Genomic DNA, 27,230 nt, shown 5'->3' on the forward strand with positions numbered 1-27,230 from the left:
ATGGTTTCGTTGGCGGCCCCCCATCGTCGGCAGCGTTATCGCCTCCACCAAATCTTCGACATCCATTCAGTGGAACTACTCTCAGATGAGTTCGGTGGATGAATCTCCACTCTGCTAACCTGGTGCACTTCCCAACTCTCAAAAAATGATTGGATGCCGAAGCCCGGGTGGTGACGTCACTTACCTTTCCCTGGTCGGTCTTCGTAGATAGTCGGGACAAGTAGAAATGACCAACACCGTTCTGCAGGATGACTTCCGCCTACTGCCGATGGCACCATGGTTTGGAGGACGACATTTTGCTTGGTCCTAGGTCTTTCATGTCGAGTTTGGAACCCAGGTATCTCGTCACCGAGGATAGTCTGGTCCAAATGGACGTGATGCCCTCGCGTCTCGTTGAAGCCCTCTTTGAAACTCATCAGGAATGCCGCTGTCACTTCTGATGCTTGTTGGCACAGTAGATTTTTCCTGACGACATCCTCCAGGGCCATCCTCGGTAAATAAGTTGTGCTGACATGGAAATCGTGAGGTGTATATTGGTATGAAGAAGCTTCATGCCACCCCTCAGATGGCGCGAATATAGGAACCTCGGCGCTGAACTGCTGGAGCAAATGCAGCCACTTCTTCCCTATAAAATTGACCTCCTCTAAGTCATGTAATCGATTTTTCGGTACAGTTTCGGATTTCAGATACAAAGCCAGCATGGACGCGACACATAGTTATCTGCATCGAGTTTATGCCAAGGTGCTATGAAACGTAAATAACGCTTGTCGAAGTCATGTAGGAGTGAGTGGATGGTGTTCTCAGCCGATGCGCATGTCTTGAATCCCGTTGGATAAAAATCGCATTAGAAATTACTTAAGTGACAAACTGAAGACACATTGATCAGTTTTTCGGTACCCATAGTTATGACAGAGATAGAATCAATTAAATTGATAAAAACTAATGTAATCTCATTAGTGCAGTGAATATTTTGGGGATACGGTTAACAAGAGTTCTATGAATTTCTCGATACTTAGGGAAAAGAAAAAAGAGAATAGGTATTGCATTTTAAGTGTAGATTAAACTGATACGAATAGATTTAATCTCAATTGTAGATAATTAAAGGATAAGGTAAACGGTAGGTTGCACAAGTCTCAATAGCCAAGGGGTGAGTACTGTCTTTTGAGAGTAACTGAACTAATAAGACAAGATTTAATAATAATAATAATAATAATAATAATAATAATAATAATAATAATAATAAAATATTCAATGTGATGATTGAGAAAGAGAGGATAATTTTTTATGTAATGAAGTTGGTAAGAACTAATACTAGCTATTTAACTCAGTCAAAAAGCCCAAGAAAATACCACACAACACAATTTCACATATGCGTTACGTAGAAAGTTTCACGGGTTTTAAAATTATATGAATTACAATACCCTCTAACAACATAATCGAAAAATTCCCTATCATATCTTGAGCATACACGTTAGCGCATGTTATTTGAAAAAATCGGATAGTAAATTAGTAACAAATTGTAATAAACTACATTTTTTTTCTTTACTCCAGCCCCTGCGGCTGAAACTTTTTTTATATGTGTGAATTGAACATGTGTTTCATACGATTGTTTCTTGTTTCGTTCCTCTCATCTGTAACGCATTATCCATTATCGGAAACCAAAGCGTGTGTGCTACGATGAAATAGAGATGATGAAATTGCATTCGTTTTCTTAAATAAGCTTCATTCTTTATCCAAGACTGTTAAGAGTAGATATACCTTATTTCCCAATGATGCATCATTGCAAATTTAAAAGTCCTAAACCTTTCGCGACCTGATTTCTCCCCCATTTTCTTTCTTTCTATCCTCATTGCATTGATACACAGTGTGAGACATGGCACAAACGATTACTGGACGTAATACTGTATAATATATACCACAGATTTAAGTCTCCCCTCCTGTTCCTCCTTATTTCAAATAGATATGTCCTTACACTTTGGTTTTACAAATTAGAAGTTGAATAACAATTTTATTCAATAATTAACGATAATAGTTCTCTTGCATGATATTCATTTGCAAACATTATATTTATTTAATGTGAATACAGCAACAAAGATATCTTAGTTAAGGTATACATTTTATTATTCAAGTAATTTTACGCCATTTTTCCACAAATTCTTATCAAATCGCTCTTCGAATATTATTTCGATATGCACGACGTCTCTCTTCAGAATTGACAAAAATGTAAAATTGTGCTCTTTATTTAATACATAAAAAGTCTGCTCTTTTTTTGTTATTCCCGAATTTAATATAACACACCTTGACTTTCACTTTTCCCTTTATTTCATGTATATATCTTTCTTTAATTTCAGTGCTAAATTACTAACAGATTCTATAAATAAGTATAACACCTGAAGTATACATGCATCATTACGTAATAAAAAGTCAAGAACTGAACAACAGCGCTAGCATTAACGAAAAACATAGAAACTACATTAATTTCAATAAAGCAGAACAAATTCGCGGATTATAGGAAACTGTTTCAAAGTTTGTCAATTTTGTATATCTTTGGTTCTGACTTATCTCGTCATTAAAAAGTTCTCTCACACGATCAGAAAATTCTACGTCAGATATCTGTGTGAACGCCAGTGTGCAATTGCGTCCAATTCCTGAGGAAGGATGCTTATTTTGGTGTATGAAAAAAATAGAACACAATTACCTGAAAACATATTTCCACAAATGGTAGCATTCTGATATTTGTTATGCTGAATAAGGTAACTTTTGACTTTAGTTACCTTCTACATTGTAAGCCAGAAATTAATATTCAAATTTAAATGCATTGTTTTAGATTCATTTCATTGCTGAATTCTAGTCAGAAACTATTTCAATTAGAGTTATGAATTTTGCATGAAATGTTAATACGTACCGGTAAATGATAGTCTTAATGATACAGTTATTTTAAAATACCTAAAGAAAAATATTACTTTTGTCCACAGACTTTTCTTTTTGCATCAGTTTTAAATCCACACACAATTGTAATAACCAGGCTTCGAGACTTCGGACCCAATAGAGCAGTTCAGTGGGAAATCCGCATAACGGCGTACTGAGTATAGTGGTAAAGCGTGCAGTGGGTTGGGGTACTGTAGAATGAATGCCAACAAATACGCAAAGGAAAACGCCCTGGATTTGAAGATTCTGACGAATTCATACAAACTGTGTCTGAAACTATTACACGGTTAGAAAAGTCCGAGCAAGAGATGCCGGAAGCCCTCAAATTAATTTAGAAAATGATGCAGAGAATTAATGAGACATCAAGTACACCGGTACTGAACGTGTAAAACAGAAGTGGAAATCAATTTCATGTGAAAATAACGGATATGGAACATTGTGTAACATAAACAGCAAATTAGTGGACATAGAGTCACCCGAGAATGAAAGACTGTCTTTTATGCAATGATGTTAGGTTTTTTCGTTTTGCTTCTATCACGTCATGCGATGTAGAGCGCAGCTTTCTACAGTATAAACTTTGGCAGATAACCGAAAAAGATTTACGTTTAAGACACTGAGATTGTATCTTGTAGTAGGTACATTGCAATTCGGTACTGTAACTGCACTTCCTAAAGACGACCAATAGGATAAATGAAAAAAATTAAGATTGCTACATGCATATTTCCACCATTAACACTGTGTATAATTAAACACAAATGCTTATAAAAGACAGGAGAATAAATTCTTTTCACATTCTTTTGGCATTATCATTGTGTAATGCTTATATTTACTTTCAGAATGTACATGTGTGTGTTTCCTCATACTACCGTACTGTACTCTAAATAGCAACGTTGTTACCTCAACACATCTCTATCTACCTGCAGCGAGTCAGCAACCTATAGTGCATGCACAGTAAACTTATTGTATCGGGTCCAAAGTCTCGAAGCCTGGTAAAAACCTTGCTTCTCATCTTTTTATACGGCTTTACCTGACGTCCAGGCGTTCCGTATGTGTTGCAACCTGGAAGTAATCCTATTTCTGCTGTGTGCGTCCATTCCCAAAAATTGGGTGTAATAATATGGCCCTGTGGTACACGACTAACACACATGAGCATCTGATAGTCTCAACGGGATTTAAAACACACCCGTTGGCGAGGTTTACTATCCATTCACTCCTACGTGATTCGATAAGATCGGTAAGCCACTTGTAGCTTCTTGGCAGAAACACGAAGCGGTCAACAATTACATGCTGTCGAAGCTGGATCTTCACCTGAAAGCCAGAGCTGTGCCGAATAAGCAACTAAATTGAACTGGACATGAAGATCATGTTACTAGAGAAGAAGTGGCAGAATAGATTTAATCTTATTATAAAATATATGTAGGATAAAATTAAGGGAAGTTGGTTGTTATGGTATACGAAAAATTACAAAAAATCTTCTGATATTAGAATGCCATATATTTGGTTCTAATCATTTTAGATTTTGAAATTCTTTACTGAATAAGGGAATTTTGGCTATTGAATTAACCTAGAATATTATCTACTGCATTGCAGGCTAAAAATTAATTTTTAAAATTAAATGGTATTTGTAGATTGATAATACAACACTAGATTGATACATTTTTATACATTTTATTCATTTTCTGTAATGAAAAGTCTATCAGTTACTGTTAGAGGGCATTAAAGCAAAACAATAAAATACCTTTTGAATACGTACATTATTTTTGTGCTGGGGTTGAAATGAATATTCCTTGTTCAAAAAATTACTTTATGCTCGACCATGCCGAAATGTAGTAATTATACACCTGGTAGCAGTCCTTTAATGCATGTCATTAAGGTACACCTACTCATTAAAGTACAGGTCTTCAGCCAATCACAAGTCAGCTTTGTACCGTTATATCGACTGTTCTCAGATATGCAATCGACAGCCAATTAGCGATAAGTCACGGAGGCTGGAAATCCAATACTGTCGCAGAAGGTTATGTTCTATTACTATAATAATTAGCGTTAATTGTAAATAATATTCAAATAAATTCAATTTGTCATCTCGTTTTTCAATTGTAAATCAATTTCCAGATTATATCAGACTAATGTTCATTCTTATTCTGTGCCAAGGTCAGTGACATTCGACCTCGGAAAAAATCAATACTTTCGCGTCTGCGCACATCTCACAATTCAGGTCAGTTCGCACATAACCATAAGAAGACCTAATTTTCAATACTTTCAAGTTAGAAATATGGTCGAGCATAAAAAGTCGTATGAAACTTGCCTATAATGGTAATTAAGACGCTCGTATGAAAATTATGAAACGAGCGCAAGCGAGTTTCATAAACAATCATACTTGCGTCTTAATTACTGCCATTATAGGTTCGTTGCATAATGTACTATTTTCCCATCTATAAAAATGAAAACAAATCAGACGTTTTTGAGTTGTATGTAAATAACTCTATCATTACGACTATCGTAATATATTTATTAATACGTCCTGCAAATTTCATAACCCGAATTTAAATAGCTTCTAAATGAAAGTGTATCAGTAGAATGAAAAATGTAACTTCCAGAGTAGAAAAAAATAATTTCTACCTTGTCTATTTACGTTAATTCAATAGCCAAAAGTTGTCTTACTTAGTACAAAAAAATTTAAAAAAAAATGCGAACATCAGAAGACCAACTCCATGGCAATCTGATTTCAGACAAGGTTTTTAGAAATTTTTATGTACCACAAAGACCATCTTTCCTTAAGATTATGATGATCAACTTATCGATGGACATAACTGGAGAACAGGAAGGGATTATTGTCTTTTAAAGGTAAATCAAGCTGATAGGACAGTTACTTCACTTCGATCTTACACACAAGACCTAGAACCATTTTAAAAAACATTTAAGGGATAGTTTTAGGGGAAGAGTAATCTAAGTACTTGTCAGTGACCATGGTGGGATAAAAAGGAGCGAGAATAATAGTGTTTAAAAGTATAATAAGGTGACAAAAACATATTGGCTTTGTTAGATAATAGCGATACTGATTAAAATATATAATAATAGCCTAACATAATTAAAATAATAACTTGAATAAAGTGAAATGAAATTTCTTCGCAGTATTGTTGGATACACTTTATTAGATTTTCAGAGGAGTGACAACATAGGCCTACATAAATAACTAAATATATTTATTCGATTTTGTTCAATTACACAAAAATTCATATAATATATAGCCTATTTACCGGGATTAATTTCTTGATATATTCTTTTCTGCTAGTGCAGTTCCTGGTATAGAATTTTGTTCCTGTAGTGGCATATATATATATTTCCCCTATAGTCTGTGTGAACGCATACAACAAAACCAAAAGTGTAAAACCACGTTTAAGCAATGAAAAATCACAGATTAAAAATCTGATTCTCAACTATAAACCAGCAGGCATGAGAAACATCAGAAACCCAAGAACTCTATAGGGGCATTCCATGTCAAATCAACACAAAAAAGTGGACTTTTCACCCCGACCACCTCACATTTTCATTAAATTTGGTAGGATGGTAAAGAACCTTAAGTTAAGTAATTATATAAAATTTTAGCCCTCAATAATGCACGATATCCCTACAGCAATTCTGTCAATACGAGAAAAAATGTAAAAATGTCGCATACTATGTCAACAAAAATAATTCATAACTTATCTTCTAATTGAGCTAGAATCTTAAACTTGGGCTTATTTTAAAGCTAAGGGATCATACGTTTCAATAAAAATAGGTTTGCATCAAAGTAATGAATTCTTTATTGAATAGTCACGTGAAACACATTTTAACATTGAATATCTATAAATGCGGGGCATAAATTATTTCGCGAAAAATGTATGTTATAGAGGTAAGAGTATTCTCCCCTTGGTGTAAGTTTCATTTTGGAAACGTTTCAGGAATATCAGTAAAAAAATATATCAATGTATTGGTTTGTAGCACTTAACCCCGTCTTACACCAACACTGCATGCGCACGAGTTCCTACTTGTCTGATAAGCTGCGTCATCGATCTGTCAGGCCGTCATGAGTGGCAGTTTATACAGTTTCAATTTATACAAAACGTGCAATCTGTTTCAAAGTTCAGTGTCGTTAGTTTTCGTAGTATGTGGTAGTTTTGTGCGATGTAATGGAATCGCGTTTTAAGTTATAGGCCTATGTTTGCTGCAATCCCTTCGAGAAATCAGGGCACTGTAATTAGAGGAAAAATTTAAGAAGTGTTATATCGTGGATGCTTAATGTATTCCCTGATTTAAAACAGGAACAAAAGGTGTGCGCTATGTGTCGCAAAGAAATAAAAATATAATATGATGCTATTACGCAGAATCCTCACAATGACTCTAGTAATGAAGAATACGTCGACTCTACAGCAAATGTAAGTTCATTAAATACAAGTCTTTTTGAATAAGGTGTGTTCCTTATTAAACAAGAAATGCTACAACAAGAGAAATATAAGAGACAGAAATTTGAAAATATTGTAAAAGACAAAGTCTTCGATATAAAGATGCCGAGGAGCCAGGACCTTTCTGATTCTGAAATTTTGTCTCAGTTGCAGGAAAATTTTCAAAATTCAGGTAAAAGTGAGGAAATCACCATTTTAACACTACTACCTAAAAGCTGCAGGGTAAATAATATAAAAAAGAGTTTCTTTCAGCTTTCGAATACATAATTCGGAAAGCCAAAGTCCTGGCAAAGGGAAAGGGAATTTTGTGTTCACCAAATCCGAAACCTGGAAAACCCTTGCTCGCGGCTGTTGCCGGTAAAGTTAAAGAATTCTGTTGTTCTGACGAGATAAGCAGAATGATGCCTGGTAAGAAATATTTGTTGTGATTAAAAAATCAGGGAGTAAATCACATGAGCGGAAATTAATTATATACAGTGTTTAAAAATTCTAACCCTGACCAAGAAATTGTATTCTAGCTGGAGTTAGTGGACTATACTGTCTGTGTTTGTGCCCTGTCAGAATGTAAAACTTATGCCGGAAGCAATTTATTAAAGTTTCAGGTGTACGTGGATTTCAAGAAAATTTTTCTTTATACTTTCCATCTTAACATCTGTAATTCACCACAAAAGTTATGTATAAAAATAGGAAAAAAATTCCTGAACCTCAAATTACATGAAGAAGATTTTGGATTTCCAACAGAATTGCATTATTTTTGCACATCGCATGGCAAAAGAGCATGCGACGTTGTAGGTGGGACACTTAAAAGGTTTGCGGCTTGTGCTAGTTTGCAGAGACCATCCGATAAATAAATAACTACACCTAGGGAATTGTACGACTGGACAAGGCATCATCTCCCAAACATTAATACCGTTTATGTGACTAAAAAAGGCTATACTGAAGAGGAAAAAATGCTTGCTCTTCGATTTGCAAAATCCACCGCAGTGCCTGGAACACAAGTGTCATACAGTCCTGCTGTTTAGGATGGGTATTATACTTGCTAAGCAGTTTTAAAATGCAGTTGAAACAACGCAGCATCCTGTCTGGAAAGATGATCAGGCTATTTCATCTCAGCAATGAAAGGTAAGCATTTCTTACAGAACTTCAGGTTTAACAAAATCCATGTGACAATAATTTATTTCAGGTAATAATTAAAAAAATTCGAATTATGTACTACATGTTAAATTACATAGCGACATTCAAGAATATAATCAAATATAATTAAATACAACGAATGTGTGGGACATAATTATCGCGACTTATACGGTTAGCTTACGCTTGCTGTGACATAATAATTTTTATCTTTATAACCTATGAAGATTCCAAGTTGAAACTTATGAGTTCATTATATCACTAATTGAGGCGTACTATATATTTTTTTCCTTAAAATAGAACCCCCGCATTTTTAAATATGAATATATGAAATTGTTTCACCATGTTTTCTTAGTGTAATTGAATACATGCAGAAAACAATATAAGTAATAAAAACTATCACATATTAAGAATGTATCACCCAATTTTTGTAAATTTATCTGGAGACGTTGTTGAGATATATAATTTTAATTGAAGCGGTGTGCTTACAAAAATGTGAGTTTTCTTCATGTTTGAAACGCCACTGACAGAAAACGAAAAGCACAGGACATATGAAACTCGGCAGATTTAGTTAGCGCAGCAGGTCAAACAAACCCCCAAATTTTGAAAGAAATCTGAGTCGGTCGGGTTGAGTGCCTTGTTGATTTGATATGGAATGACCCTATAACTAGATGAGAATTATTATTCTTTGAAATTGGAACAGGTCAGATGGTCTAAATCCTGTGGCTGGAAAAGATGATAATATATTTAAAAAAATGGAATTGTTATATTTTTAATCACCGGAAACTTCATATTATGATGAAATACAGAGAAATAAGTAAGATCCAATAATTGTTTTTCTGTCAGATAGAATATACATAGCCTACATCTATAAATAATGCTCCAATAATTATGTGCAAAAGTTCATGAATGGGTTCCATATGGGCTAACTGTGAAAATTCTTTCACTAGCATGCATTTAGAAATTTGTTATCTCGTTATGGAGGCATAATTATACGACAGATTACATAGCTCTATTAAAATATTTTACATTAAATATTGACAGAAAATAAATTAGTACGTAATATCCACAATTAATTCCGAAAAATGAAAAAAACAATTATGCTCCTTAAAGCAGCATATTAAATTAGAAATATCAATTGAACTTAATGGCAAATGATGATAATAATAATAATAATAATAATAATAATAATAATAATAATAATAATAATAATAATAATATTAACAATAATAATATTGTTATTATTATTATCATCATCATCATCATCATCATCATTATTACAAGTCACCTGCTTGAGTTCAGAAACATTCACGTGTTACTTCTCCAAGTTACTCAAAAACGACCATTTTTACACCTATGTAAATGTGATATATATTCATGTCCTTCCAATATGGAATATAAACTTCGCAAACATATTTATTTCGTGTTTAATTATATTACAGTTACAAAGTTTGCGATTTAAATACATTTATGTCATTTCTCTTTTCACGAATCCTCATCAAATCGCTTTTTGCAACCGATAAGATATATGAAATCTTAATCAGTATTACTAATGACAGTCACTCTTTACCATTTCCAATCAAATTTGTCCAAACAACTCTGCCTCTATTTATTAATTCCACTATAAAGCTACGGTAACGAGTTAGAGTACCCTGAACAACCACGAAACACTTGACATGATTCATCACAACAATCAACGTTATGTTTGTTATAGAGGTAAGAGTATCCTCCCCTTGGTGTAAGTTTCATTTTGGAAACGTTTCGGGAATATCAATAAAAAAATATATCAATGTATTGGTTTGTAGCACTTAACCCCGTCTTACACCAACACTGCAAGCGCACGAGTTCCTACTTGTCTGATAAGCTGCGTCATCGATCTGTCAGGCCGTCATGAGTGGCAGTTTATACAGTCTTCAATTTATACAAAACGTGCAATCTGTTTCAAGTTCAGTGTCGTTAGTTTTCGTAGTATGTGGTAGTTTTGTGCGATGTAATGGAGTCGCGTTTTAAGTTATAGGCCTATGTTTGCTGCAATCCCTTCGAGAAATCAGGGCACTGTAATTAGAGGAAAAATTTAAGAAGTGTTATATCGTGGATGCTTAATGTATTTCCTGATTTAAAACAGGAACAAAAGGTGTGCGCTATGTGTCGCAAAGAAATAAAAATATAATATGATGCTATTAAGCAGAATCCTCATAATGACTCTAGTAATCAACGTTAACCTGTGCCCACAAATCTAAATTGATTGTCCAACTTCAACTTCTTTCACAACATCCCCGACACAAGTCACTCACTATCTGAATAATATTAGGCTTCTCTATTCATTTCGCAAATTGTCATAAACTACAATATAGGCTAATATTACTTCGCATCTCTTTTTATCGTCTCACATAAACCGTTTAAGCTTGCAGAGTTTCTTTAGATTTTTGATTTAACTAATTTAATTTTCAATTGTCTGGAACGGTTGTTAACTTCGTCAGCAGCTTTCCCCACAGGGGAGACGTGACGCTCCATTCTGAGAAAAACCACTCTATTACCTACAATAATTGAAATTATGTTGACTATGACTCGCTCTGCTCCAGTCCAACACAATATCACTACATCATGAATCCAAACGGTGGCGAGGTAAGGTACAACGTTTTTAGAATAATGGAATCACTCGTTACTAGATGTTCATTTTAATGAGTCTGCATGGCAATGTGATATATATCCGTAGGGACGGAAGCTGCGGATATGAGCACATGTAATCAAGTTGTTCTTTCCGCTGTAGCGAATGAGAATACTTGGGATTTATTTGTGACCACGTGTAGGAGATTAGGTTACAGTGTCAATAATATTTAAATACTTTTCCCTTCAACCTAGCTGTTCAGGGGATCGGCCAGTGCTGCTGTACTTAGAATTTTGTAGGGTTCATTTAACGTCCCTAACGCTACTACATATTCCTTCGCACGAACACACTTCCAATACTTGTGTCGTACAATAAATACAGGGACATCATTTTATTTTTACTAACATTTTTAATATTAACCTGTCTATACCTTTAGAGAACCGGAAACACCGCTTACTCCCCCCTCCAAGACTGGAGTTCGATGATACTGGCGTAAAACACAAATCACTCTACTAGGTATAGGAAGGAAGAAAAGTAGTTCAACCATTTACGTAAACTAGGAAATATCGCGATTTTGAGGTTGATAATTTTCATTAGGTTTTTCTTTAATCAAAGTACAGGTACTGTATTAAGAATAAGTGTTTTTACTCACGAAGTGAGTTATCCATGCGAACGTATTCATTATGTAGTGTATATTATACTGTCTACAGCACATTAGCGTACAATAAAGAGAAAGAAGTTAAATTGAAAAATAGTCATAATATGAATATTTAAACACAATTTTGAAAATGGTGGCCGTTCATTTCGATACAGGCTTCAGTTCTTTTGTGCATATTATCGCACTATAGACTATTGCATCTAATTCCAATTGCCAGTTTCGTCCTTCGTACTAGTAACTCATGTTGAAATAATTCTGTACCTACTCTACTTACTGTAAATTCAATCTTCACTTCTGCCCGACCCGAAAATATAAAATTACTCAGACATGCTATCTACTGTCCGTCCAAGTGGTTATGCCGCAGGATTGTAGAAAGGGAGGAAATCACGTGACAGTTAATTACTTAACGAGGCCCTTTTATTTAAGTTAAATTAAACAGCTGTATAATATTACGTAAACTTCCAATTCCTAAGAGAAATTAATGTTTTCAGAAAAGAGCTAAGACAGCCCAGCTATTACAGAGGGGCGAGCAGAAGCAGGTGGGGGAAATCGGGATGCGACGTAGGCAAACGGACAGTACCTGTGCGAAAATATGATTCAATATTGAAAGCTCTTTCGTCACTGGAAAACGCGAACATATTTCTGGAACGTACTATACTCAGTAACTCAGTACTGCTTACTATCTGCGGTCTTGGTTCTGTGTGGAGTTGGAACTTCCTTAGTAGAAGGGGTGGGAGTGAAGTACATTCAAAAACTCAAGTACAATAAAAATTGAAGTAAAAATAAAATGATGTCCCTGTACATCTGATATCGCAGAGAATTTATACGAATCGTAAAATTCCGCCAAGCATCCGCAGACATCTTACGCAATTTTATTACCGCAATCAACATACATACATACAATCAACCACAAACTACATGATAACGATTAAGTGGGCCGATCCCGGAAGCACTGCAATACCGGTCCAAACCGTGACAGAGGTGGAGCAAGCTCCTAGCACTCCGTCATTTTCCAAAAATCAGTTTAATATTCTGGTCCTGCAATGCAGGGCGTATCAGATATTAAGCTGATAAGAAGAGATTAAATTTATTTATAAAATACTTGTAAATACAAGATTATGCACAATAATAATATAATAGGTAACAGGACAATAATTAAATTGTTCTTTGTTTTTTTTCTCAGTTTTCAGTGCTTTAAGAATAAAAAATATATATCAATAGAACAATTATAGAACCGGCACCACATCGCCAACGCACGGACCCGAGGAGACGACGACGTCGGAGACAATCAGGAGACGCATACGACCCCGCATCGGCATCGAGGATTCAGCGGTTGTATCGACGCAACAGGGGACGGGCATTCCGCGAGATTACTGCCAGCAAATCGCCTTACTGTCAGCTCCAGAAAGCGGAGCTATATGATCACTTCTCCGCAGTATTTAGGCGTCGTGATCGCGAGGAGCTGCCCGCCCCTGCAGAGCTGCCGATCCTCGACTCCCCCTAAGACAAGGACCCGCTGAGCCCACCGTTCACCCCGGAGGAAGTCTGGAACCGGCTCCGTAGATGTCAAGACACCGTACCCGGATCTGACAACCTGCGGTACGGAGACTAGCGCCGATTCGACCCCGGGTGCCATTTCATCTCCGCCCTATTCAACGCAGTCCGCCGCCTCGACCACATCCCGGCGGACTGGAAGCGGTCGACCACCATTCTACTTCACAAGAAGGGGGCGGAGGAGGATATTTCGAATTGGCGCCCCATCGCACTCTCCAACACGGTGGGCAAGCTCCATGCGTCGTGCATCGCAGCAAGGCTCACGGAGTGGTCCTGTCGGCACGACCGGATCTCCCTAGCGCAGAAGGGCTTTATCCTTACGAGGGCTGTATTGAGCATAACTTTGTGCTTCAAACAGCCATCCAGAACGCGAGGCGCAACCGAACAGAAATTGCAGTCGCTTGGCTCGATCTGCAAAACGCGTTCTGCTCAGTCCCACACTCCACCATCTGGGACTGCCTCCGCTGGATTGGCCTGGGGGAAGATTCGATCCGAGTCGTGCAGAAACTCTACGACGGTAGCACCATCAACATCAGAAGCTCCGAGGGCCTGACCGACGACGTGGAAGTTGCTGCAGGAGTGAAGCAGGGCTGCCCACTGAGCCCAATAGTATTCAACATCGTGATGGAGTCGATCATCCGGGCGGTCACCCAGCTCAACATGGGCTACGTTCTGCACGGCGAGGAACTCTCGCCATCTTATCATCGTCTACTACACTTTGATTTTAGCCAAAAGGCCGAGAAGCGATGCCAAACAACACCCGTCTCGACGCAATTAAGCTTACAACGACGCCTGTTACATACGGGACACGAACATAACCCGCTGGCCTCAGAAATTAAATTCATTACAAAATATCATAGCAAGACTCTCTGCACAGACCTACTTTCGTCTCATGCGCATTCAGAGTGCGCACGTCGCCTGCATTCGGATATCAAGTAAAATTAATTACGAAATACAATGAATTATAATGCCACGCGTGCACATTACGTGTGTCTGCCATCTAGCGCCTGCGGTTGGCGTTACCCTCGCGCATAATACGCGAGTATCCCTATTAAACTAGGTCCCGCGCCGTGGTCCAAGGCATCCTGCCTAGGATTCCCGTCATGGAATCCGGGCTATTCCGAGTCCTCATGTCTTCGGCCATTGTATGGGACCGGTGCGCACCCAGCATCGTGGTGCACTTGGAGAGCTACGATATGTAGCGAAATAAAGCCAGCTCTATAACGGCTGGGGGATTCATCGTGCTAACCACACGATACTTCCATTTTGGTTGGATGATCGTCCACCTCTACTTCGGCATGTTGACGTGAGTTCACCAGCCGGTTGCTCGGTCATGGTCCCTCATGGGCTGTCGTGCCACGGATTATTATATAACGACTAGACTATGATCAACCCGAACATTTATTCCGCTATGATGCATGCTGTAGGCTACTAAATCAACAATAACATTTACAACACATCCCAGTGCTGATGTAAGAGGCTAGGTCTCCTCGGCTCCTTCTTCTTCATTTCAAATGGGTAACATGACGTCCTCAAACATTCATTCCAAAATGATTCCCAATCTGAACAAAAACATATTAAGTTTCTACCTAACGTTATTAGTACTCTAAACTCAGTGTGTCTGGAAAATGCGTATCTATGTACACGAGATCTCCCATGTTCCATATCAACTGTTTCTTACATAACGGCAGTACAGGTTAAGATCGTTACCACCAAATTGACAAACATTCCCTCATTACAAGCTCACACATTCATTCGCTTCTTCCTGTATAATTACATTAAGTACATGTACTAAGAATTCTGATTACAGTTACAAATTTTACGATTTAAATGCATTTATGTCATTTTTCTTTTCACAAATTCTCATCAAATTGCTCCTCACAACCGATAACAAATATTAAATCCTATTTAGTATTTCTAATGACAGTCAATCTATCCTTTACCATTTCCAGTTTAATACTGTCCACACCACACTTCTTCTCCTCTTCGTCTCCGTCTTCTTCTTCTATTTATCAATTCCGCTGTGACGCCACAGTAACGAGCTTGGCGTACCCTGACCAACCACGGAACACCTGACATGATTCTTTCTTGTTCACAGGGACGAGAAGTCTGTACTTTTTCTCAACGCAGCTATTCTGTTTTAAACAGGGATACCCATGGCTTCCGAAACCGCATGTCATTACAAATTCTGACATTAAGAAATTTATAGCCTATCACTTGGAACGGCAGGGTTACCGAACTTCAGTCGATGCATTTATAATTGGATACTTTAAAGTAGAAGGGTGCAAAGTGCCAAAATGAAACATTGTTATAAGATAATAAAAATGTAGCTACAAGAATAGTTGTAGGCCTACACATATTTGTGTCATGTTTTTTTTTTACTGATAGAAAACAGCAATAGTACAGTGTTTACTCATTAGTAATAGTGGTATGTGAAGACATTATTTCTCCATATTTAATTATATAACACAGATTGTGAAAAGGGTTAAGTAATGGGTAGTTGCAGTAGAAAGGTGCAAAGTCCAATACCTATTTTTTTCATATTCTGGAGCAATTTTTACTCACAGATATGCCTGTAGAACTGCCTATGCTCCTCATTTGGAAGATAGGGAGTCATTGCTAGTAGATCCCCCTTCTTTTCTTCAGTAATTTCCCTATTTTATGCTTTAACTTGAAACAATGCTGACTGCACGTCTTTCATGTTTTTTTTTCTTTTTAAGCACTTTAATGGTATGCACTGCTTCATTATCTTGGGACTATTTCACAGAAACACTACCTGCTTGACTAACATCATACTGAATGCAACATGCCTTAGAAATATTCAAGTTCTTGATGGAAATTTGTTGATCAGCAACATCTTGCATATTAAGGAAATATGACTCTAGCATTGAAACGGTTTGAAATGGATTTACAAATTTAGAGTCTTGTACAATTTTAAGGAGGTCACTAGGAATGAAGGCTTTTGTCACTTTCTGTCGTTTTTCAATCAAAGCGAAATCAGAATCGCATTGCAAGAAACTGTGGCCGCTGAGAAGGAAATGTTGTTCTATGTGCTCAAATAAACCAATGGCAACTAAAAAGAGATACATGAAAACCATTACACGATTTTTGTTTTCAGCTGCACAGTTATCAGATTCTTCTTTTTTGTTATGTCCATATTCATCAGTTTTAGTACACACGAAGCAATCTCATTGGCACCTCTACTCGCGATGCTTTCATCCCCCATTCACATATAAGACAGCATTGTATCACATACACAAACTCCAAAGTTATAACGTGAAAGCTGACATCTGTAAAACATTTCGCTGTGTGTAAGTTTGGGCACAAACATGACCTATTAAAGATCCATTTCATTCTATGATGCAGCTCAACAGGGCGCTTACCGTCTGCAACTGCATGGTGCAGGCAACGTAACATCTAAATATCTCGTTTAAGAAACACAAGTGGATGTAGCCTCTTTCATACATCATCCTCCGAGATACATTGCACTTTTCTGCATAATAATTTCGTTTTCTATGATTTTGGCACTATGCACCTTTCTACTTTAAAGTATCCAATTATCGGCTACCCGGGAGAGTAAAATCCCGCAGGCGATTTATTATCATTGCTCTCAAAACTCACGCAATTGCGCCAGCTTACGTATGTACATCGAACCCCTAACTGCCCTCCGATACCAAATTCCAAAGTCTAGGCAACGAACGACTCGCATACGTTGTGTCATATTTCTATTTTTAACGTCAAATGCACGACATACTGTCAAGAAAGAAATAAAAACAATAATAGAATTGCTCTCAATTTCTTTATATTATTGTTGCGAATTCAAAATCAACCTAAATCCAAGTAGCAACCGCATATAGTAGGCCTGCATGTTCATCTCAGTCAGAAGGCCAGGCCACGAGTTAGATCGGATATGATGAACACTTTCTACCACATCTCAGGCAAAAGCCCAAGAAAGTCGCAAATACTACATTCGGATATAAGCCGAAAACCGAACAACAAAGTTAAGGCTTATGATGAATATTTCCGTCACGCCATCTCAGCTAAACGCCCAACAAACAAAGTCAGAGATGAGAGATCAACAGAAGTTCATCTTGGATAATAGACTGAGGAGCAGTCCCATATTAAATTTATTTAGATAATACTTGTAAATACAAGAGTATGCACAATATACAGATTAAATTTATTGAGATAATACTTGTAAATACAAAAATATGCACAATAATAATAATATAATATGCAGCAGGACAATAATTAAATTGTTCTTTGTCTTTTTTTTTTTTTCAATACACTCTGATCTTAGCCAAAAGGCCGAGAAGACAGCTGTCGCTCCGATCTCACTCAAAAGACCGACAAGAAAAACCGATCAGATGCCGTCGGGATCTATTTAAATCTACAACAGCACCTACCATATACGGGTTATTAACAAACTCCGCTCCATTTAGATATGCAATTCGATACACCATCTTCTAAAGGGACTCTCGCTAAAGCTATACTGCCATATCTTTCGAATAGGTTGCGCATATCACTTGTATTTCAATTAATCACAAAACAGATAATAAATTGTAATGGCGTGTGTCTACATTACGTATGCCTGCCCTCTAGCGAATGCTGTCGGAGTTATTCTCGCGCAAGTACAGTGAACTTGCTACTGCTGCTGCCTACGATAGGCCTCGCACCTCTAACGCATTAACTCTTAATAGAGCGATCGAAAATCTAACCGTGGTTACCGCACCTATAGAAACGACAATCATATCCTTAAATATTTAACTTTTTGTGATAAAGGAAAAAGAAAAGAAAGAGACAGAGTTCAGCTTAATTTCATTCAAGCAGAGCGACAGCACGTCCAGCTCTTGAGACAACTGGTCTAACAACAGAGGGTAACTACACAGAATTCACTGCATTGCAACATTCATTGGTGTTATTATAGTTTCTATGAACCATATTTCGACCGTGTTGAGCTTGAGCACTTAAACGCTCGCAATACGTTGCCACTACGCAGCGAATATTCACCGACATTTAAAGCACTCGTTCACACTATTTTTCCCATAGATTTCGCAATTGAGGAGCGTTTTTGCAAAAGTCGATAGATGCAGAAATCAAGATTTTACAGAAATTACACTAAGTGACAGGATCTATCGAGTTTTGAAAAAAAAACCTGGAAGGTTTGGTAGTCTCCACATACGGTATTAATCAAGTTTTGGTAAATCTGATTTCATAGATCGATTCCGGAGGAAGAAAATATACGATATCCGTATGTAACTCACTTTCGAAAAATTCTGCATCTATCGACTTTTGCAAAAACGCTCCTCAATTATGCCTTTGAAAATCATAGCTTCAGAATTACTGAGCGATTCATTCATCCCAACAACCAACGTTAACCCGTGCCCACAAATCTAAATTCATTGTCCAACTTCAACTTATTTCACAACATCCCCGACACAAGTCACTCACTATCTGAATAATATTAGGCTTCTCTATTCATTTCGCAAATTGTCATAAACTACAATATAATATTACTTCGCATTCTTTTTATCGTCTCACATAAACCGTTTCAGCTTGCAAAGTTTCTTTAGATTTCTGATTTAACTAATTTAATTTTCAATTGTCTCGAACGGCTATTAACTTAGTCAGCAGCTTTCACAGCGGAGACGTGACGCTCCATTCTGAGAAAAACCACTACTGGGTGTTCAGTTCAAAATGTGTCATGGCTCGCTGTATGCAGTCATGTGGCTAGCCGATGAGCCTAGAGAATTCAATCTTTCTACACTTCCGCAGAGGTGTATAACCTAAGAGGCAGATAAGTTGCCTAGCAAGTACGGCGTTCATTCTGAAGAGTACGTCCCGATACGTACGGTAACGCCGGTAGTGGCAGGAATGTGAACTGTTTGGAAATACGTACAGTCGGGATATGTGGAGAGGGTTAAGACGATTACTTACGTATTTGTTGACATTAACTTCGACGGTCAACATGGACACGGAGCATTTGATTTGTGTTGTGGAATGTTACCGTACGCAACCGATGATAACAAATACCCTGCGTACGACTTGCCGGCGCAAAACACAGTTCGAAAGAGGTTATGGTAGCACACAGACCGTACAGACCGCCATCTGTTGCTACGACGTTCAAGTTATACTGTACACGTTCTCAAGTTCAGATTGAAGAACGCCTTAAATAATAGGCAACTTCTCTAACATAAAAGCTGAAACTCGCTTCAAATCGGTGACCCAACAACAGTGACGTCATGACACACTTTGAAATGAACACTCAGTATATTACCTACAATAATTGAAATTATGTTGACTATGACTCGCTCTGCTCCAGTCGAACACACTATCACTACATCATGAATCCAAACGGTGGCGAGGTAAGGTACAACGTTTTTAGAATAATGGAATCACTCGTTACTAGATGGTCATTTTAATGAGTCTGTATGGCAATGTGATAATTATATATCCGTAGGGACGGAAGCTGCGGATATGAGCACATGTAATCAAGTTGTTCTTTCCGCTGTAGTGAATGAGAATACTTGGGATTTATATGTGACGAGGTGTAGGAGATTAGGTTACAGTGTCAATAATATTTAAATACTTTTCTCTTGAGCCTAGCTGTTCAGAGGATCGGCCAGTGCTGCTGTACTTAGAATTTTGTAGGGTTCATTTAACCTCCCTAACGCTACTACATATTCTTTCGCACAAACACACTTCCAATACTTATGTCGTACAATAAATACATCTGAAATCGCAGAGAATTAATAGGAATCATAAAATTCCGCCAAGCATTCGCACACATCTTAGATAATTTTATTACTGTAATCAACATGCACACAATCAGCCATATCAACCACAAACTACATGATAAGGATTAAGTGGGCCGATCCCGGAAGCATTGCACATAACTCTATAACATAACGGAAGAATATTAAGGAGAAGATTTTCAGAAATTAGTCTGTATGAATGGAGTGGATGTAATTTGGAATTAGAATATTACAAGAAAGTAAGTAGCGACCTACAATTTTTTAATGAGATGCCTAAATCTGTCTCCACTAGATGGGAGTGTTACGTGCACACGGGCGAAATAAAAGAAGCAGCAGTTTAAGTAAGCAACACCTCTGTCCGTGTGTCCCATTGCTGATTTGGGCTGAGCACTAATGTAGGCTTTTTCTCAGGCTGGTAATAATGCACACAAGACTCATCATCCGTGACTATCCCGGCTGAATTATCGTTCCCTTAATTCTGTCTGCTCAGATCAATTCGCCCTCTTGTTGCACATTTGCTTCCGTGATAATTTCCAGTAGCCGACCGACTCGGTGTCCGATACTTGTCTGCCCTTCAGAGAACTTCTGTACCAATGTGTACAGCTTAACGCAACAGACAATGTTCACCATACACTCGCAGCATTTCTTTATAAATATAATTTCCTGCCACATCTTTTTCCAAACAAAAAATTGCACAACGAAGCTCTGCTCTGCTGCTTCTTTGTTTTGCTTCTCCGAGCATCGATCACCTTGACGATAGTGGCGATAGCTTCAAGCGCTTCATTGAAAGATGTAGGCCGCTAGCTCAATTTCTAACTTACTCATTCGTCATTATAAGAGGTAAGCTGATGGAGATTAATATGTAGGAATGGAGTAGGTAAGTAGATATTACTTGCTAGAATAATAAATTACAACTGCTTGTGGAGTTGTTGTATGCGAGCAGATATGTCGTCCTTGATTTTCTAGTTGTTACCATGTCAACTGTTGGATTTAAAATTCTCTGATTCAAACCATAAAAGTTCTTAGCATGGGTTTCTCCGGAATGGAATTAGATAACGTAAACCTGTGTCCTAGGTTTACGGCCCCTATGTCTGATAGAGGACTTCAGGCAAAATGTTCGGCCATATTTTTCACTCAGCACAATGAGACTACAACAGTGATATATTATGCGTGACCTTGTCCCACCATCCACTCCTAATCCATACTGCATAATGAGATAGACAAAAATTGAAAAAAGAACATTGAGACATTTGCTAATGGAGACTAGCCTCTATGCATTAAGAAAGATAAATACAGGGACATCATTTTATTTTTACTTCAATTTTCTTGTACCTGAGATTTTGACTGTACTTCATTCCCACCCATTCTACTAATGAAGTCCCAACTGTCCTCCTCATAGAACCAAGGCCGCATATAGTAAGCAGTACTGAGTTAGTGAGTATAGTACGTTCCAGAAAAATGTTCGCGTTTTCCAGTGACGAAAGAGCTTTCAATATTGAATCATATTTTCGCACAGGTACTGCCGTCCGTTTACCTACATTGCATCACGATTTCCCCCGCCTGCTTCTGCTCGCCCCTCTGTAAAGACTAGTAATATTATACAACTATTTAAAATAACTTAAATAAAAGGGCATCTTTATGTAATTAACTGTCACGTGATTTCCTCCCTTTCTATGATCTTGCGACATAACCACTTGGACGGACAGTAGATAGCATGTTTGAGCAATTTTATCTGTGCGGGTCGGGCAGAAGTGAAGATTGAATTTACAGTAATTAAGGTACCCTTTTTATAAAGTAGGTACAGAATTATTTCAACATGAGTTACTAGTACGAAGGACGAAACTGGTAATTGGAATTAGATGCAATAGTATATATTGCGATAATATGCACAAAAGAACTGAAGCCTGTATCGAAATGAACGGTCACCATTTTCAAAAATGTGTTTAAATATCCATATTATGATTATTTTAAATTTAACTTCATTCTCTATATCGTACGCTAATGTGCTATAGACAGTATAATATACACTGCATAATGAAACGTTCGCATGGATAATTCAGTTCGTGAGTAAAAACACTTATTGTTAATACTGCATTGTATTTTGATTAAAGAAAAACCTAATGAAAATGATCAAACTCAAAATTGCGATATTTTCTAGTTTACGTAAATGGGTGAACTACTTTTCTTACCTCCTATACCTAGTAAAGTGATTTGATTGTATATTACGCCAGTATCATCGATCTCCAGTCGTGGAAGGGGGTAGCAAACTTTTTTTCCGGTTCTCAAACGTTAATCCAAAGGTATAGCCAGGTTAATATTGAAAATGTTAATAAAAATAAAATGATGTCCTTGTATATAATTTGAAGAATATTAAGAAAAATGCTGATGGAGACTAGTCTCTATGCATTAAGAAAGATAAACATATAATTTGGAGAATATTAAGAAAAATGCTGATGGAGACTAGTCTCTATGCATTAAGAAAGATAAATATATAATTTGGAGAATATTAAGAAAAATGCTGATGGGGACTAGTCTCTATGCATTAAGAAAGATAAATATATAATTTGAAGAATATTAAGAAAAATGCTGATGGAGACTAGTCTCTATGCATTAAGAAAGATAAATATATAATTTGGAGAATATTAAGAAAAATGCTGATGGAGACTAGTCTCTATGCATTAAGAAAGATAAATATATAATTTGAAGAATATTAAGAAAAATGCTGATGGAGACTAGTCTCTATGCAATAAGAAAGATAAATATATAATTTGAAGAATATTAAGAAAAATGCTGATGGAGACTAGTCTCTATGCATTAAGAAAGATAAATATGTAATTTGAAGAATATTAAGAAAAATGCTGATGGAGATTAGCCTCTATGCATTAAGGGGACACTCAACTATATTTTGGAACTTTTTTCCTATTTGACCAATCTTTTTCAAATTTGGAGAAAAAGTTTAATATACACATGGAAAGTAGAATGCAAAATCTTAGCTCATTAGATCCAATACTTTTCAAAAAAAAAAAAAATTTCAATTTCTAATCAATCATTAATTGAAATATCACTTTTAATTATCATTTTTTATTTTTTGGCTTTGTGCATTTTACTGTGACTTCTCAATGAATAGGGGAACAATTCTGCATATTGATTTAGTTCTGTCACGTAAATTAGTGTAGAAATTTAATTTCTCATTTCTATGACACTTTCTCTCCAATTTTTAAGTTGAGTGTCTCCTTAAGAACGATAAATATATAAAGAATATTAACAAAAATGCTGATGGAGACTAGTCTCTATGCATTAAGAAAGATAAATATATAATTTGGAGAATATTAAGAAAAATGCTGATGGAGACTAGTCTCTATGCATTAAGAAAGGTAAATATTGTAATTTGAAGAATATTAAGAAAAATGCTGATGGAGACTAGTCTCTATGCATTAAGAAAGATAAATATATAATTTGAAGAATACTAAGAAAAATGCTGTTGGAGACTAGTCTCTATGCATTAAGAAAGATAAATATATAATTTCAAGAATACTAAGAAAAATGCTGATGGAGACTAGTCTCTATGAACTGGATTAATATGAAAATATATGGTACAGACCTGGACTTCCCCGGGTGATCGACGTCGTGGGCCGCTGCAGCTACGAGGCAGGCGGCTTCGTCCAGCGGGTCGAGGATCTGTTTGAGGCGCTCCCTCTCCAGGAAGCCGGCAGTGGCTTGCATGACGTCTGCAGCATGGGTGGACGTGTGATACGAGTTTTTGGAGTTGTAGTTCATCTCGATGATGACCAGCCAGTTGTGTAGAACGCTCTCGTCACAACCCAGCGACGAGGACACATCGAAGTGATTCATTAGATTCATCCCCAGGTACACGAGCGGCCTAGCACACAACACAGAGATCTGCTTAAAATACTATGCTGATGGTTTTTCCTGTTTTACCTTGTGGTCGATAAAGGTCATGAGCTTTTGAAAATGGGCGCGACTAAATCATTTTTCGCCCTACGTTTGATCTACATTTGTAGGCGGAAAAATAGTACATTATGCAACGAGCCTATAATGGTAGTAATTAAGACGCGAGTATGTTTATGAAACGACCGCAAGCGAGTTTCATAATTTTCATACGAGCGTCTTAATTACCATTATAGGCAAGTTTCATACGACTTTTTATGCTCGACCATATATTTTCTAACTCGAAATTATTCATAAGTATTCATATTATTCTTATCTGACTGGGAGCGGAAGTGACCTTCTGCAATTGTGAGATGTGCGCAGACGCGAAAGTATTGATTTTTTCCGAGGAACAAATATCATTGACCTTGATATAATCTAGAGAGTAAAATGAACATTAATCTTGATATAACCTGGAAATTGATTTAGACATTGAAAAACGAGATGACAAATTGAGTTTATTTGAATATTATTTACAATTAACGCTAATTATTATAGTAAAAGAACATAGCCTTCTGCGACAGTATTGGATTTCCAGCCTCCGTGACGTTTCGCTAGTTGTCTTTCGATTGCATATCCGAGAATAATCGATACTTGCGCTTTCATATTGCTTTCATATTGGTGGAAAACCTGAACTTTAATGAATAGGTGTACTTTAATGAGGTCCATTAAAGGGCTGCTACCAGGTGTATAATTACTACATTTCGGCATGGTCGAGTATAAATATTATTTTTTTATTCAGGAACATAACTGTGCTATGCTGTAAGCTTTTACACTAAACTGCGTCTGGGGGGCTTTACGATACAATTATGTGGCCTTTTCTTTATCCTTCTACCTTGGGCAAACCGTTAGTGCCTTTCGGCGGTCTAGATTATATTTTCCTCCGAATTTCTTGGCCATGTTTGAAATTTTCACTGTTACTCTCGTATCTTTCGTAATTTCACTCGCAGATAAATGGTATTGTGATATGTCTACCAACGTGTGGAAAGATACCATTTCCGACCAGTGCCGGTTCGTGATAAAATATTACGTGGGTTCACAATTTTGTGTTCCAAAACCGAAGAGAATTTGAAATCGTACGTTTAGCCTAATATGAAATGTCATGAGTCCATTGTTTTACTATCGAAAAAACCGTATATAAATTCAAAACATATAATAATAATAATAATAATAATAATAATAATAATAATAATAATAATAATAATAATGAAACCAAATCTTTTATTTCCAATTTTTCCTGGCAAGTCAGTTTACCCGCTTCTTTACTGTTCAAAATGCTTGAACAGAGTTCATTATTTATGTTTGTTAAAAATTAATACATACAACAGTGCCATTATTTACAAAAGCGTGTGTTCAGTAATATATTTTGGTTCACAACACACTGATATATTATAGCCTATACCAGTACTGTAATCCCATTCACATAGATTGATTACTATGAATAGATGTCAGTAAATATTATTCTTAAATAATATACACCATACAGATACTTAAATTCATACCACTATCACTTTCAGCCAGCACGTGTTTGAAAGCACGTTCCGACAGTGAGAAATGCTGGCACCTACAGGCTAAAATACAGACTATTAAATTTCCTCCTCGAGATATATAGCACGTGAACAATAGGCATCGATGCATCTGACATCTGTAGGATAGATTCACTGTTCACTTAACGCTTTGTGCTCTTGACGAGTCATAAGCGGCCAGCGAAAGACAATTTTCTCCCGCGCATGCGTGTAATTCCTGTAACCTTCTTGAAAAGAGCACGGCTTGTACGTGAACGCATGTTGCCAAGTTTACATAAGAAGTTTATGCAAGAGCTTATCTGACTGAAAATTTTCTGGAGTACGCATTCTGTGTTGGGGGCGGGCGATTTATTCTTCAGTATTGCACCTATTTTTTTTTTTTAGAATTTTTTAACCCAACATAAGATTGTGTCACGAACGGGAAGAGAATCATTGCGATTAATATTGAATCTGTAGCAAAACTCACGCCGTATCGCGGTCACCAACTCGTCATTTCTAACAAAACAATCATACGCAAACATGCGTCCACTGCTCCATGATGCCGACTGCAGGTGAAATGCTGTGAGCCACGGAATGGACTGTCACATGCCGTACGTCTCTCCCTTTCATAATGACCGAGTACAAGCCATTTAAAAAACACTTGGTTCCCATGCCCCACCCTGTATTAAGTATTGATACTACAACTTTGTGTTGTACTATATAGTAGATTATAGACCTATTGTAAAACTCTTTTGTAGTTATATATTTCAACTAGACTGTGACTATAATTGAGACTTTATAGTAGGCCTACTATTAAGATTTTTCGTTTTGTTTTTGTTTTTTTTTTCGTGTAACATATTCCATACTAGCCGTACCCGTGCGCTCCGCTGCACCCCTTAGAAATAAATATAAGTAATTACATAATTAAAATAGGACATTTGATCCAGGGAACATTCGTGTTTGATAGAAGGATAAATCGTTTAATATATTACTTAATTTAAATTGTATTTAAAATATTAAAATGCGATCATTTTGATCCAGAGACCACTCATTTGGTGCAATGACAATTCCTTTAACATGTTTCTTAATTGTTATTACCAATTATTTTTGGAAAAGCGAAAATTAACAGAAAAATTTTGGCTACAGATTTATTATATTATATTATATTATATTATATTATATTATATTATATTATATTATATTATATTATATATTATATTATATTATATTATGAAAAAGTGTGTTGATAACGTATGTACTCCAATTAGAAAGTTTTTAATTTGTTGTGGGAGCTCTTGAATCTCAGGAGGAACAACTTTTACAACAGCGCAACATAATCTGCTTGGCTCATTACCCAATTTTTTTGCATTGCATTTATTGCATATGTATTTTATGTTTTTTAACACGATTCAATTGAGCATAGTTAAAATTTGAATTATACAATAATGGATTGCTAAGCTAACGTACTATTACTGCATACTAAATCAATACACTCTCGTTGTTCGTTAATTCTCTGAGATAAAAATGAATTTGTTCATAAACATTATTATAAGAAATACAGGAAATGAATATACAGAATAACCTATCAAGTTTTCTGTGCATAAGAAGCTATTTTAATCTTACCTGTCCTCAATTCACTCAAAAGTTACTGTAATAACATTATAGTATTATGTCCAACCAGAGAAACTACACTTTCCAATG

The 27,230-nt window shown here is 36.6% G+C and overlaps 1 protein-coding gene and 1 non-coding gene across 8 annotated transcripts in view; both read right to left on the reverse strand.

Annotated features, from left to right (window-relative positions):
* Pde8 (phosphodiesterase 8) overlaps positions 1-27,230 on the reverse strand; it is a 770,548-nt gene that overhangs the window by 47,955 nt on the left and 695,363 nt on the right. For 6 of the 7 annotated variants that reach the window (XM_069816063.1, XM_069816067.1, XM_069816070.1 and 3 more), the window contains one exon: positions 23,678-23,956. In XM_069816063.1, the coding sequence (XP_069672164.1) occupies positions 23,678-23,956 (279 nt within the window). Of the gene's footprint in view, positions 1-190; positions 626-23,677; positions 23,957-27,230 lie in introns of those variants that run through there. The other variant, XM_069816069.1, reaches the window with a different exon arrangement.
* Positions 12,695-12,881, reverse strand: LOC138693532 (U2 spliceosomal RNA). Its single transcript, XR_011330369.1, has one exon. It is a non-coding gene; the product is annotated as a U2 spliceosomal RNA (small nuclear RNA).

The sequence above is a fragment of the Periplaneta americana genome, chromosome 17 (assembly GCF_040183065.1).
Source record: "Periplaneta americana isolate PAMFEO1 chromosome 17, P.americana_PAMFEO1_priV1, whole genome shotgun sequence".
Lineage (NCBI taxonomy): Eukaryota > Metazoa > Arthropoda > Insecta > Blattodea > Blattidae > Periplaneta > Periplaneta americana.